Raw genomic sequence first — 15,082 nt, 5'->3', positions numbered from 1 at the left:
AGGCTTAAGCAATTTGCAAAAATCCTTCTTGTAACAGCATGAAGAAGATATTCATGTACAGGACCATTGTATTTTATGCAACTAATATTTATTCCTTTTTTTAATCACATTTTCTCATACTCTTTTATGTTCTATTCAAGACTTGTAGAACTTGAAATTTGTTTTACCCTTAAAAAAACTCAAACTATTGAAATATACTTTTATTTTTGGTATGTGAGCTTTTAATTATGAATAGGAAAACCCAGTTACAAAAAGGAAAACAGGTTTACCTGCGAAATAGTCTGACTAATAAGACCATGCCAGTTTTATTCATGTAAAATTATGTGCTTTAGGTTAATCATTAGTTATTTTCCTTCTTTTTTCCCCTCTCCCTGTTATTTTTACTTCTTCTTCCCTTTTTGTCTACTACCGTTTTTTCCAAATCAGTATGAGACAATTATCTTTTAATTAAGTTGAATTTGTTGGTGCGTACATTGCTGTTTGAGGTGGCATTATCAGCTCTTTCCTAAAAGGAGAAGTAGATTATATGCTAGGTAACTGGGTGTTGCTGTTCACTTGTGCTGTATGTGAAGGAGGAGGGGAAAATTAAGGTGTAAAATACAAGTCTTTCTGGAAAGGAGTTAGGGAATAGATAATAAATATATCTTTAATTAAACATAGTCAGGAAATTATAATGAACATTAAATTTTAATCTATAAATTAGGGTTCTGGTTTACTATTTCATTCTTAAGTGACAAAAATGATTCACTGAGCCATATTTTTCAGGGCTGGCGAAACAGAAGTAACTAAGGGTTGCATATCTGTTCATTACAGCCTGTAACTTTATTACCCAGGAGTCTCAAATTATTTAGTATGTTGAATCTAGTTGTTAGCAATTCTTGTTTATATTTTAATTTGCTACATTTAAAATCTTCATGTAGAGCCAGGCTAGTTCTACCTTAAAAAAAAAAACACCCCTCTGCTTAAAAGAAATGGTACTTCCTGCTTTCATAAACAGTCATGTGCATAGTTTAGCGAGGCCTGATGCCTCTGGAGCTTTTTCCCTTTATAGCACCATTGAATCCCAGTCCTAACAGAACTACTGCGAATCTTGTGGCCTCATTTTGAACAAAAGGGATTAGAGAAGAAAAAGCTCTTGATATAAGACTTGAAAGCAAGGGCAGGCAATCTTGGTTGTGAATATTTTCTGATTTTTCCAGAAATCAAGCAGAAGATTGAGCTGCTGATGTCAGTTAACTCTGAGAAGTCGTCCTCTTCAGAAAGGTACAGCTACATCTCTTGCATGAACAATTAATGGTGTAGCATTGCTAAGAAACAAACCAGGACATATTTTTCTCTTGTCAAGTTTGCTATATAATGTATTGTACTGCATGCTGGTCATTGTGCTGTATTGAAGATGTGTATTTGGGCAAGCCGTCTTGCTTTTACAAAGGGTAATTGATTTTTTAAAAAAACATAGTGAAGCCTAATCAGCTGCAGCATGCACACCATAACACAGCAGACTGCTGGTTGATGTATGACAGCTGTTGAAGGCTTTAAAATATAATTTACTTGGCTAAAAAACAAACGACTCTTGCTTCTTTAAAGGAAATGCTAGTATTAGATTTTCTCTCTGTATTTTGACATTGTTGCTACACAAAATTACCAACACTATTTGTAAGATCTAGGTTAAAAATACTTGACTTTTGGTTGTAATAAACATTTTCTTATGTGGAAAGGGAGTGTCATTTGTAAATAGCTTAGGAATTGCAAACCCACAGATTAGTCACATTCTGAAAGAGAGAGATATGATGCTTCTTCAAGTCTGTGCTAGGAAATGGAACAGTCACTGCATGCAGTAATGGTTCATGCCTGCAGGTAAGGACAAAATGACTCAAGTATTTTTAAAGCAATTATTTTATCTGTCAATCAAATGATTTACCAGTAAGGAGATATTTCCTTAAAATGGCAATTTACTTAATAAATAGAATCAATGGTATTTTTATCTCAGGTCAGAAACGAGCCTATAGTTGCCTATTTTGCTATGTGATTATTGTGTTCACTTCTGTTTACCAGGATTTTGTATACTACATAATGTGTTAAATTGGGGTCCTTGGACATACAGTTGATACTTATCTTTCTCTTGATAACCTAATAGTTTATATGTAATGTTCGTATTTTGTATTTTAGGTGTGTTGATTTATCTTTTCTGTAGTTAGTTTTCAGGGTTATCTTTTTTGTTCATAGATTTAATATTTAGGAAAACATGATGGAGAAATGACTTGGGAGTAAGGAATGATGTAGGAAAAACACTGGGAAAAATACGTGAAGAACCTAACATGGTTAAAGGGATTTAATTCAAGTACACTAGTGTATGGAGAACACGATCTGATGACAAAATGATGACATTAAATCAATTTATTAGTATAATTAGGTGAAGGGCTCCTGGCTATAACTCAGGGCATTACAGATATGGATGATGTTACTGCTTTCTTTAGAGATTGAAAAAAGAAAAATTTAGGCACATTAATGTTTATTTTTATGTAGTTCTGTCTTCTGGTTTGTGGCTAGCCATTTGTTCTTAAGCATTCTATTTGCTGAGATGAAAGTAATCTTTAGCCTTGTGAATGTTCTGCCAGTAAAATGGTGGTGATGGGTCGGGGAGAGGATGGTGGTGTAAATAGTGAATGGTCTAGGAAGAGCATTCTTAACGGGATGACAGCAATAATTATGTTGACTGTTTTGAGTAGCATGAATTCTCTATTGATAAATTGAGGGTTGAACAGAATAGACTCATTATTGAGAAATTAGGAATGAGGGAGGTTTTTGATAGTTAAAATACATTCTTTTATGGAAAGAGTCTTAAAATATTTTGGTGATTACATTTATTTAATTATTTATCATTATTATTAATTTTACCTAAGCTCTTGTGGTTATATTTGATCAAAAGGGAGGATGCATGTGGCCATGATTTTAAAGTTTAGAAATCAGCTGTTATGTTTATAACAACTTTATATACAATGTTACCAGAGCTTGCTTGTTTTGTTTGTTATTCTTGCCTTGTTTGATACTCCATATATCTTACACATATATTTGAAAGTTAAGATATGCTGACTTAATTAGTGATGAATGTGGTTTATGGGTCAGCTAACACTTTGCAAACATAGAAATTGTTTTATTAATATAAATACAGTAAAAATAGAAGTCCCCCTCCCTGTTTTTAAAGTCATACAATGATGAATAGTCAACTCACTTGTGTTTTAAATTTGTTTGGAAGAATCTGAAAAACAAGAATTAGAGTTAGAAAGAAATTTATGGCCTAGTAGCACTATATCCTGCCAGGAATTTAATAGCTTGTAGTGTCATGTAGCATTATCACCACGTTCTTTAAGTCCTTATTCACTAGTTACCTAAATTTTAAAAGTCTTTGACTGGTTTCTTTTTTTTTTTTTTTTTAATTAGTTGCTTGAGGCATGACCTGAGTCTTAAAGATACTTGGAAGTTCAGATGGTCACTATTTCCATCACTGTTTATTGGTAGGAAGGATGAAGAAACCCAGTCTTCTTTAAAAAGGGAAAAGCTACTTGTTTGTAAAAAAAAACAAGTTATTTGCCACCATTGGTTTTGCTCACTGCAGTGTAGAATGGTCTTTTGGTATTTCAGGGAAGCAAGTGGAAAAACGACACTTGTAACAACAGTGATGTGCTGTTACTAATTTTTTTTATCTCTCATATATAACCTGAATTCTTTCACGGGAATTTCTAGTCTTGTGATACCTAGTATTTACTGAAAAAAAATTTTTTTAGACAATTTTGTAAAATGGGAAAAGCAAAACAAAAAACCTAACTTTTTTTAGACTCTTAATTATTTTTCACTGAAAAATACAAATATGATTCACAATGTGATCATGGAATTTTGGAGGTTTTTGCAGGGTGCTAGATTAGAAAACATTCTCTAACAGATCTCAATATTACAGTGAAACTTGCAATTACATATTCACCTTTAACAGAAGAATGGAGGTCCAGCAAATGCCATTTTGTAGGGAGGCATGAGGTATAGTACTGTTCTGTTCAGAACAGCAGACTCATAGGATGAAAACCAATGGGGTGACAAAAATTACTTTTTTGAGTGTTTTATATTTTGGAGAGAGATAAAAATGTCAACTTGATGTATTTTTAAAATTAAGGACAAAGAATATTATTGAAGGAATTTTAGGAAAATGATGCCTGATTTATATGTTATTGCCTGGTAAGAGGTAGATATTACCTGTTTCAAGATATTCTATGAATAGATATTACTACTAGTATTTTTTTAAATTGAGTGCCTGTTGAATGAAAGGATGTATTCATCTTCAATATGTTAGGACAGAGCGACACAGTTTTACTTCCTCATCTACTGGATTTTATGTTAAAAAAAGTATATATTTGATGCAAAATCTAGGTTTTCAAATTTTTGTTTCTTTCCTTTTCCAATCTAGAACACTCCTAGAATTTGGAAATTTGTGGGAAAGAGGAGTTACTGGAGTAGTAATAACAATAACAGCTATTAAAAAGATGGTAATCATCTATAAAATATTTTTAGATACCAGTTTCAAGTGAGGAGAGAGGACACAATTAGAAATGGCTGCTGGGAGGACTTAGACAAATCATCCCAGAAAGATCCTGAATGGACAGAAAGCACTTTGCTGTAGTAAAATTATTGTCAAATTGTATTGCTACTTCTCCAGGAGTTAACTCATGAACAAAATTGGATGACTCAGTGTGTAAGAGGTGATCCCAGAGTGCACAGAGCCACGATCCCAACCCATCTAGACCGACTCCAGGAAGGGCTGAGCAGTTTGTTAGTTGAGGGGCTGGAGAAGCTGAGACTCTACAGTCATACTAAGCATTGCATGTACCTGCTGTTGTTCAGTGTAAATGTAAATGGCTGCTTTTGTAATTAATAGACTTTACAGTCAGTCCAAAGTTAACTAAATATCAGTGCCTACAAGGTTTGCATTTTCTCAGGGAATAGAAACTAAAAGGATCATTTCTTGTGTGTGTGTTTGTTTTTTGACTCTTTTTTTTGGTGTTAAAAGGGGTCCTTATACTAGAATAAAGAAGAAATAGTAGCCAAGATAATTCTCATCTCATATAGCTAGCACATATTTGAATTGGCAAATTGCTAGCTACTGTTTTCAAGAGAAGGGTGAGAGGAAGAAAGTATAAAAATATTTACACTGTGGCCTATATTTTAACAGTGCTGTATAAATGGGATTGGTGTGAAGTAATAGGGATTGTATGTTGTCCCTCCCCCAGTAACAGGACATTTGAAACAGGTAAAGAACCTGTGCTATTTTGTACGTGTGTTTTAAATTCCTTTTCTTATTTTGGAGACTCTTAAAGTGAAGAGAAAAAGGCATATGATAATGATGCGTAGTTCAGAAAGAAAAAAGAATCCTGAAAGAATAAGGAGTAAGGGAGGAGGAAAAAAAAAAAGAAGGGGAGGTGAAGAGAGAAGGGAGTAAAGGATATTCAGTGGAAAAGGATGCAGGGCCAGGGTGTATTTTATTTTCTCCATGTGTCTGTGGTGAACTAAGTAGTCATGGGAGGAGAGCCAGACTTTGTAGAAGATCCTTCATTGTACTCCTCCTCACACTCCCACCCCTCCCCCACCCCCACGCCATGCCAGCTCAAAGGGCAAGACAGACAGTCACTGAGAACTGTTTTCCTTTCCAACCCCCACTCTGCCACTGTGGGCTTTGTGTCTCTGTTTGTAGATGGATGTATTTGAGTTGTGTGTATTTTTTCCTGAGTGGTGAGATGAGATGACAGTGGCTGATTGTGTTGTCTTCCCTTCACTCCATTCTTATGCCTTCTTTTGTTTTTATTTTTTTTTGTAATTTTTAAATTGGAGATATATATGGGAAAGTGCCCAGGTCATATAGATGATTATGAAATCCAATTTATTGATTTTTTTTTTTCTTTTAGCAGTTTATATTTTATGTGTATCTGAGAAATCTTTGCCAAGCCCAGGGTCACTAAGGTTTTCTGCTAGGTTTAATTATAGAAGTTTGGGGCTCTTAATATTTAAGTCTTGATTCAATTCAGGTTTTAGTATTAAGGTAAAGATTGAGATTATTTCTACATGACTTTTGAGTTGTGTCTGTTTTTGAACATTTTATATATAAATAAAAACTCTCTGTATACCCTCTTGGTCTGTCTTCTCCCTCTGTTACCTATGTGAGATTCATCCGTGTTTTTGTGTGTGGTTGTAGTTCACTCAGTCTCATTACTGTATTTACCATATGAATATATCTCACTTTTTTAATCCATTCTCCTATTGATAAGCATGTGGAATGTTTGCAGTTTGTGGCTATTAGAAATCGTGCTGCTGTAAGCATTTGTAAACATTTTGGTGAATGGACCTATGCATGCATTAGTGTTGTGTGTGTTCTAGGAGTGCAGTTGCTGAGCTTTAGCGGACATTGCCAGTTTTCCAAAGTGAATGTGCAAATCTGCACTCTGACCAGCTGTGCTCCAGGTCCTTGTCAACTCGCTCCTGTGTATTCTTTCTCTTCCTTTCCCTTACCCCCATTCTCTCTCTTCTTTTTCTGTCTCTCTTTTAGCATTCTGGTGGGTGTGCCAATGTGACCCAGAGATGGAACATTTTTGAGGAGGATTACAAGCAGATAGGGGAGTATTTCTGAGTATTGACTTCCAAGAAGGAGATGAGAATTAGAAGCTTAGCCCAAACAGGAACCACAGGGTGTAGTAGTTATCTGAGGCTACTCTCCCACTAAGGATTCTAATCTCTTAACTGGGTCCTTGAGGCCTCTGGTGTTAATGTTGGTTTTCTGACTTGGTTTCAATAGCATAACTATTTCTTCATTTAAACCCATTAGAAGGCTATCATGTAAAACAGAAAAAATGTTTGGGTTGTGAAGTGGGTAAGTGATCAGAGCCTCAGTTCTTGGTACTCAGCCATCCACCCTTGGCAACCCCTTCAAGAGCTCGCCCTCTTCACTTGAAAACCCTGGAGGGAGGGAGGCCTCCTTAGGTCTAACCAGGAAATTAAGACATTTTTGACATGTTCCAAGTGTTAAACTTTGTATTGTTTATAGTCTTTGAAATTTTTCTGTCATATGCCTCTAAATAAAAGTGTGTTATCTTTTAATTTCAGTTTTAAAAAAAACTGGAGAGTTATTTGAGTTTCCTTTCTGTGGGTCATTGTTTGGTCTAGGTGCAGGAGTTTCTCAATTATTTTCTTTGTTATCAATTTAATTTTTGGTCCTGTTTTCTGATTTCCTCTTTGGCCGGTTGCCACATTACAGCCAGAGCAAACTTTCAGAGCACAGGTCACTCTGCTTTGAAGCCCTTTGGCTGTTTTCCCATTGTTCTTGGCATAAAGGCAAACTCCATATCCGTGCCAGTGAGCATCCAAACTCTCTAGCCTAGTCTCAGAGTCCTCTGACTTTGGTCGTGTCTCTCCTGCCTGTTGTTTTGCTGTTGACACCCCTCTCATCACAAGGAAGCCCTGCCTAGGTCAAATTACGCCTATTACAAGCCCTTACAGAAACATGTACCTCTCCTTTGTAGCATTTGTCACAGCTGCTGTTTGACAGTGAGGAGTATCAATGACATATGGTTCACTTACTGGTTTATTTACTATGAGCCCCCAACTTAGGATCTCAAATAAAGAAGTGCTTTTCTCACAAAATAGTTTTATTTTATATAATCATTTGCAACTTACAAGTTATGAACTTTGTGGTAAGACTTTTACAGTATAGGAAGTCATCTCTTTTTATGGTATTGGCATAGATTAATAAATTATAGCCATATATAGTCATACATAGTCTATATATAAAATCAGATGTAGTCAATTATAGTCACAGGCTAATTTTACTGTTATAAAGTGTTAAAGGTACAAATTTTAGGTTTTCTGTCATAAAAATGCACAGTTCATTATTACATATATTTTATATAGTGTACATATATATTTATATGTACATACATTGTTTTAATGTACAATGGAATTAAAGTAAATTTGAACACTTTATGTCTCTGTGCCAAACTAGTAGTATCATACCATAGCCATGTATTTCCCAAATGTCAGGATTTAGCATATTACCTTGGTGCTGTTGTCATGGCTGTACTTCACCCTCTGCTGTTAATTTACTTAACATCTTGCTTTTTAGTTTATCTTTAATTGTGGTAAAGTGTACGTAACACAAAATTTTATAGTGCCTTAAGTTTTCTCAATTACAGTTGGCATTTAATATTATTTATATTAGTTTCAGGTGTATAGCACAGTATAGTGGTTAGACATTTATATAACTTAACGGAGTGATTCTACACTGCCCCCTGCATGGTTGCAGTATCCCCTTATAAAGCCTTTTTAAAGTTATTTTTTTTTAAATGAATGTTTGTATCTTTATCAGAACTGAAGAGTCAGTATCATTTGCCTTTAAAAAGAATTACTGTTAAATCCTGTCTAGATTCTGTTGTCTGATAAAGGCTTCAGGCTTGAGCCATATGCTTCTCTGTTTATAAGGGAAATTAAACTGGCAAGTCTCATAAAGGAGCTTAAAAATGTGTTAGCACCAAAGTAAGACCTGTTCTTTGATATACTCAGATGGAAAGAACCTTGGGAAAGGAGTAACTTTCTCAGTATGTGATTAATTTTAGTTCAATACCAAATCTTAAGTATCACCTAAGGGCATTTTGTATTGGGTTGGCCAAAAAGTTCATTTGGTTTCCCCTGTAAGATGGCTCTGGTAAATGCTTAGTTGTCTTTAATTTCATTCAAAACAGTTTTTCTGGATTGTATTGTGACAGCTGTCATATCAGCATGCATTTTAAAAAATTATTAAAATTGGTGAATTTTTGTGTAGCCATTTAACATTGAAGGTGGAAGAAAGTATGCAACATATTTGGCATATTTTGTTTTATTATTTCAAGAAAGGTAAAAACAGAACTGAAATGCAAAAAATGATTTGTGTCGTGTATGGAGAAGGTGCTGTGACTGATCAAATGTGCCAAAAGTGTTTTGTGAAGTTTCATGCTGGAGATTTCCCACTGGATGATGCTCCATGGTCGGGGTAGACCAGTTGAAGTTGGTAGCGATCAAATGAAACATTAGTTGAGAACCACCAACATTATACCACAGGGGAGATAGCCGAAGTATTCACATCAAGCCTTGAAAATCATTTGCACCAGCTGGTTATGTTAATCACTTTGATGTTGGGTTCCACATAAGTGAACAAAACCTTGGCGGTATTTCCACATGTGATTCTCTAAACATAATGAAAACATTCCATTTTTTGAACAAACTGTGATGGGTGATGAAAAGTGGATACTTTACAATAATGTGGAAAGGAATAGATTGTGGGGCAATGAAATGAAGCACCACCAATCAACCATACCAAAGGCCATTCTTCATCCAAAGAAGGTGATGTTGTGTATGTGTATATGGTGGGACTGGAGGGAGTCCTCTATCATGAGCTCCTTCTGGAAAACCAAATGATTACTTCCTAAATACTGCTTCTAATTAGACCAACTTAAAGCAGCTCTTGATGAAGAGTGTCTAGAATTAGTCAACAGAAAACGCATAATCTTAACATCAGGAAAATGCAAGACTGCATGTCTCTTTGATGACCAGGAAAAAACTGTTACAGCTTGGCTGGGAAGTTCTGAATCATCTACTGCATTCATCAGACACTGCACCTTTGGATTTTCATTTATTTGGTCTGAACAAAATTGTCTTAATGGAAAAAATTTCAATTCCCTGGAAGACTGCAAAAGGTACCTGGAACAGTTCTTTGCTCAAAAAGATACAGTTTTGAGAAGATTGGAAATAATGAGGTTGCTTGAAAGATGGCAGAAGGTACTGGAACAAAATGGTGAATATGTTGTTCAATAAAGTTGTTAGCAAAAATGGAAAATGTGTCTTTTAGTTTTACATAGACCAAATGAACTTTTTGGCCAACACAATGTATCAACAGTGGCATACACTTTTCACTTGGAGAGCACCCCCTTCCCCCAAATGGTAGATTAGGGAAGTTTTGAACAAATGTGAGCAGCTATTATAACAATAATAATGACTGTTGTACAATAAAAGAAGATAGTTCTACTTTTTAGAAAATCCTCACTGGAGGATATGTGTACTGATTTTGAGGGAGAGAAAGAGAAACATCAGTTGGTTGCCTCCCATATGCGTTCTTGTGGGGGATCAAACCTGCAACCCAAGTATGTGCCCTGACTGGGAATCAAACCTGCAGCCTTTTGCAGTGCTTCAACTAACTGAGCTACCCAGCCAGGACAAAAATAACTGTAGTTATAACAATCATATTGCAGATGTCCTTTGTAACAGGATTCTTTATTTGCCAGTAGCTGGAAGGAGTTAAGACTAATTTTAGTGTAGATTACATTTGTCATCCATTCATCATCTGTCCATCCATCCAACATTTATTAGCAGTTGCTATTTGCTAGGGTGCAGTGATTTGGAATTTAGGGAACACAGAAAGCATAGGATCTTTCTGCAAAGGGAGCACAGAAAGCATAGGATCTTTAAAGAAGAGGCTTTGGTGGGTGGCTTACCTCTGTGAGTGCTGAGGCCCTGTATCATGGGCACTTCATAGTGAGAGGCCCTTTGTACTCCTTGAAAGAATTACACATAACCAGCAACTATATTTTGGGGGACCTGTGGTAAAGACTAGAGCTGTGGTGAAGGGGTTACAAATGTCTTGCTCACCAAAGGCCACTTAAATCAGTGGTGAGGGCCAGGTGGAGACTCTAGACAACTGGAGACCACAGCTCCATTTAAAGAGGTAGCTGCTGATTACTAGTGTTGAATACAGGCCAAGTTTTTGCCAGCTCCTGTGATTTTTAGAAGTTGAAGGGTTTTTTTTTGTTTGTTTTTGTTTTTTAATGTCAAATCTCTCTTATTTTAAATGATGGTGCAAATTAAACCAAAACAAAAATGAATGAGCCGAGTACCTGCTATCCACATTCAGCTCATGGTAACTTTTTTCTGCTGTGCTGTAGCACATTGATTCACAGTTTGTAAGCGATCGTCTTGTGTAGACTTACTGTAAAGGAATTTCAAATCCTAAAAGTATTAAGCAATATCTGCATATTGAAGGCATATAAGTCAAATTTTGTCATGCTAAGGAGTGTATCTCTGGGTGTTTTTGACATTTTAAATATGCAGAAACATCAGTGATGACTGCTTCAATAACCACATGCTAAGATCAGCATTTAGTAAGATATTAACTGTGTGGAGTGGGAAGGGCCCCCCCAAATAGTAATTTCTTAAACTGGGTAGTTGTTATTTTTACTTATTTATTATATGAATATTTATTAAATACTGATTGTGGTAGAACTTAAACTTTAGTAAAATAATCTGAAAGTTACAGATGTGGAACAGTGTTCTGTTTGCACAGCTGCCACCTCATTCTCTTTCTGCTTTCCCTTTTTTCCATCTTTCTTTTCCCTCCTTTCCCACAGCCCTCTCCCCATTAAAGACTTTGAGTGCAGTTAGAAGACTACCTCCAGTGCAGTAGAGAAAGGGTCAGAGAAAATGCAGGTCAGGTAGAAGGTTATGATGGAAGAGAGCCAGGTGCACACCCAGATATGTGGCATTTGCCTTACAGCTACTAAAGGTGACTCTCAAGTTTGGCTTTAGGTTTCCTGACAGCCAAACTAAAGAAAAAAGTAACATTGCTCTTATTATCTGTAAGAAGAAAATATACTAGTTTCTGTAGGAGAACCAAAACCTTTTCTCTAACTGAATTATGATTATTTAATATAACCTTTTTCACATATCTCAGAAGATATGTTAATTTACTTTAGAAAATTCAGATTAAAAAAATACAAAAAGCAGCATGCTTTCATCATTAAAGGTCAGTCATCATTAATTTTTTATTTTATTTTTTGTTTCAGTGGTAGTAGATATATTTTAACATCATTACCAACAAGAAAATCCAGTATCATACTGACAGATTATTTTGTAATTGGTTTCTTACATTTAACATACCCAATTTTTCTTATTAAATAATCTATAGCATTATTTTAAAAATAGTATCATTTTTAAAGGCTGCATAGGACTGAGTCTATGCTGTGGATAGATGTACCATAATTTTATTTATTGAGCTTGGTCTTAGAAATGCAATCACTTGCAAAGCCATTGTGTAAGGCTTTTTGATAATGAATATTAAAGTTCCTCCAGGAAGGCACGGCTTTCTACTCTTACAGGCAGTGTATAAAGGACCTTTCTCCTTACACCCTCAGTTGGGTTTCTCAAAATAGTCTCTTTTTGAGTATTGTAAACATAACATCGAACAATATGCTAGACAGTGTTGACTTACTAGTCCCTCTGCTCCTTAGCTCTTTCTTTCCTGTAGTAAAGCCAAATGTTACTGTGGTACCTTCATTGTTTCATAGGGTATGTATAAATAAGTGAAAGCGAAGTCGATACAACTTGAACAAGATACAAGACACAGTATGTTCTTGTTTTCAGTCAAGCATTAGGAACCTCTTAAGGTACATTTAGTGTTTATGCTAATGAATCTTAATTTTGTAGGGGATTTCAAGAAGTTACATGACAAACTTCAGACAGATGACAAAACATTAAACATAGATGGTTTCCTTTTTTATGAAAGATGTTCAGGAATTAATATTCTCCAACCTCCCTTGTTAAAACAAGGTCTTGTGGATGTTAAGTATTCACTGACTTTATTGAAAAATTTAATCACCTTTTTAGTCAAAGTCTTCCTTTTGGCAAAATATATTTTTCTTGCTAGATTTTGGGGTTGGGTGGGGGAGGCAGGAGTGTGCCTTGCACAGCAGGAGGACTGGAATCTAAAGTCCACATCCTCAGGTAGCCATTGCAAGCTGAGGAAACAGCATGTGAGACAGTGAAATTCCATAAGACTTGGGGAAGAGGTGGGAGAAAGTATGGAAAAATAGGTGAGAAAGGGGGATGGGGTGGGGGGTGTGGGGGGGAGGTTGTTTGTGCCCTGGTAGCGAGGATTTGGTGGTTAGATTTTGAACTTTATGCCGAAATTTACCAAGAGCCATTGAAGGAAGATGTTATGCTTATGTTCAGACCGTGTACATGCTCCTATAGGCATAAATTAGGGTCTTAAAAAAGTCTAAAGAAATGCATTTTCCCATCTAGAATGGATGGGTTGCATCATATGCTGCAGTTGGCGGCAGAATGTTACTTATTTGCTCTAGAAATGGCTGGAAAAATATGGCAGTATTTACCATTTGAATGACAGTGGGCAGATGAATTCCTTGATGCTATATTAAACATTGAAATGGATTATCAAGAGAGGGTTTGAAATATATTTCTCTCCAAGGCTTTAAAAAGGGGGTGGTCCCTTATTTGTTTAGATGGGTAGAGATGTTTCTTTTTAAAGACAGGTGATTGGCTTATTGAGCCTTCAGTATTTTTTTGTGTTATGTATGATAATCATGACAGGATTGCTGATTTATAGTTAATAATTTGAAATATTTGTCTGAAAATGTTCTGTCAATTTGGGAAAAAAGTCTTTGCTCTGATATATGAAGTATCACTTACATAAATTGTTTGAAATAATCTACGCCAGTGCTGTACAATAGACTTCCTGCAATGATCTAGAAGGATCCATAAAATAAACATGGTTAACTGAGCATTTGAAATGTGGCTACATGGCTGAAGAACAAAATTTAAATTTAAAATTTAATTTAATTTTAATTTAAAATTTAAAAACCACTAAACTTTATTTTCAGACAAGAATGCCAATGAAGTCTTGTTATTTTAACCTTTTTTCATTTATAAAAGTGTATTTTCTCCAGTGTTATTTTTCTTTCCTAAGCTCCATCTATTCCATTTTTATTATATCTCTTTTCCTATGCTGACAATATTATACAGTTTTATTTCCTTTATTTTAATTCAGATTGGTAATTTGGAAGGAATTGTATGCTCTAGTTATTTGTTCTTTGATAAGGTTGTTTTTTCCCCTTTTTTTTTTTTTTAAATATTTTATTTATTTATTTTTTAGACAGGGAAGGGAGGGAGATAGAGAGAGAGAGAGAGAAACATCAATGTGCGGTTGCTGGGGATTATGGCCTGCAACCCAGGCATGTACCCTGGCTGGGAATCGAACCTGGGACACTTTGGTTCCCAGCCCGCGCTCAATCCACTGAGCTACGCCAGCCAGGGCTGTTTTTTCCCCTTTAAGGGAGAAGAATGCCACTAATTATCTGCCATCACATTACTTAACTGAATTTTAAGTCTTTTTAATATTCTGCTAATTTAGCAGTGTCTGTTAATTGTAAAAACAATTTAGTTTTCTGAATCTTTGGTTTTAAAGGAAGAGATAAGATGAGATAGATAGACTTCTAAGTGTATTAATCTGATTAAAGAAATAAAGAGAAGTAGATGAGTTATAGTTTATGGTAGTCACTACATACACACAAGGGCACAGATTGTTCTCACACCTGTTATAGCCAGAGTGTGCACATACACACAAAATCCAAAACGCTGATTTGAAAATCAGTTCTTGTCTCCTTCACCAGCGTTTTTTTTTTTTTTTCTGACAAGGTTTACTACTAATTATTGTTACACTCTTTGGACCCAGAATCAAAAAGGACACCTTATTTTCGGGGCCAGGATAGTCCTTATCCTGCAGGAGGACCCTCTTTAATGTGGGCCTGAAGAGGTTTACAGTTAGGTTGAATGTTGTTATAAATATTTATTGAAAGGGAAGTCTGATGGCATTAAACTTAGAACTGTGAAAGAAAAATTTTTGTTGTTGTTCAGCTCACTCCTTTTCATTTTCTTAAGAGATTAAAATAATGTTTTCATTTTTCTAGGTTTTCAGTTATAATTTGACAGTTGGTGTTTGAGTAAATGAAAGACGACTTTAGAGGAATCCTTGGCTGCCTATAATATAATAAACACCTTGGTCTGTTATATGTGATTTTTTTCCTCAGTTTAGGACTGTCTGGGCTTTTGTAGTTGAAGTGAGAGAGTGTATTGGTTTACTGCTGTGGTGATACCTTGGTACCCATCCATTTTAATATAGATGCAAATATTTATTTCAAAGTAAACAAGTCAAGTAATTGTGTTTGTAATG

At 35.4% G+C, this 15,082-nt stretch overlaps 1 protein-coding gene across 7 annotated transcripts in view; it reads left to right on the top strand.

Moving 5' to 3' along the window:
* The window catches only part of SRPK2 (SRSF protein kinase 2), a 240,576-nt gene that overhangs the window by 96,073 nt on the left and 129,421 nt on the right, over positions 1-15,082 (top strand). For 3 of the 7 annotated variants that reach the window (XM_028525147.2, XM_028525146.2, XM_036010743.1), the window contains exon 3: positions 1,200-1,263. The exons of the other annotated variants lie outside the window; for them this stretch is intronic. In XM_028525147.2, the coding sequence (XP_028380948.1) occupies positions 1,200-1,263 (64 nt within the window). The remainder of the gene's footprint in view (positions 1-1,199; positions 1,264-15,082) is intronic. 7 annotated transcript variants of the gene reach the window in all.

The sequence above is a fragment of the Phyllostomus discolor genome, chromosome 10, assembly GCF_004126475.2.
Source record: "Phyllostomus discolor isolate MPI-MPIP mPhyDis1 chromosome 10, mPhyDis1.pri.v3, whole genome shotgun sequence".
In the NCBI taxonomy this organism is placed as follows: domain Eukaryota; kingdom Metazoa; phylum Chordata; class Mammalia; order Chiroptera; family Phyllostomidae; genus Phyllostomus; species Phyllostomus discolor.
This window is presented reverse-complemented; position numbering and strand designations above follow the sequence as displayed.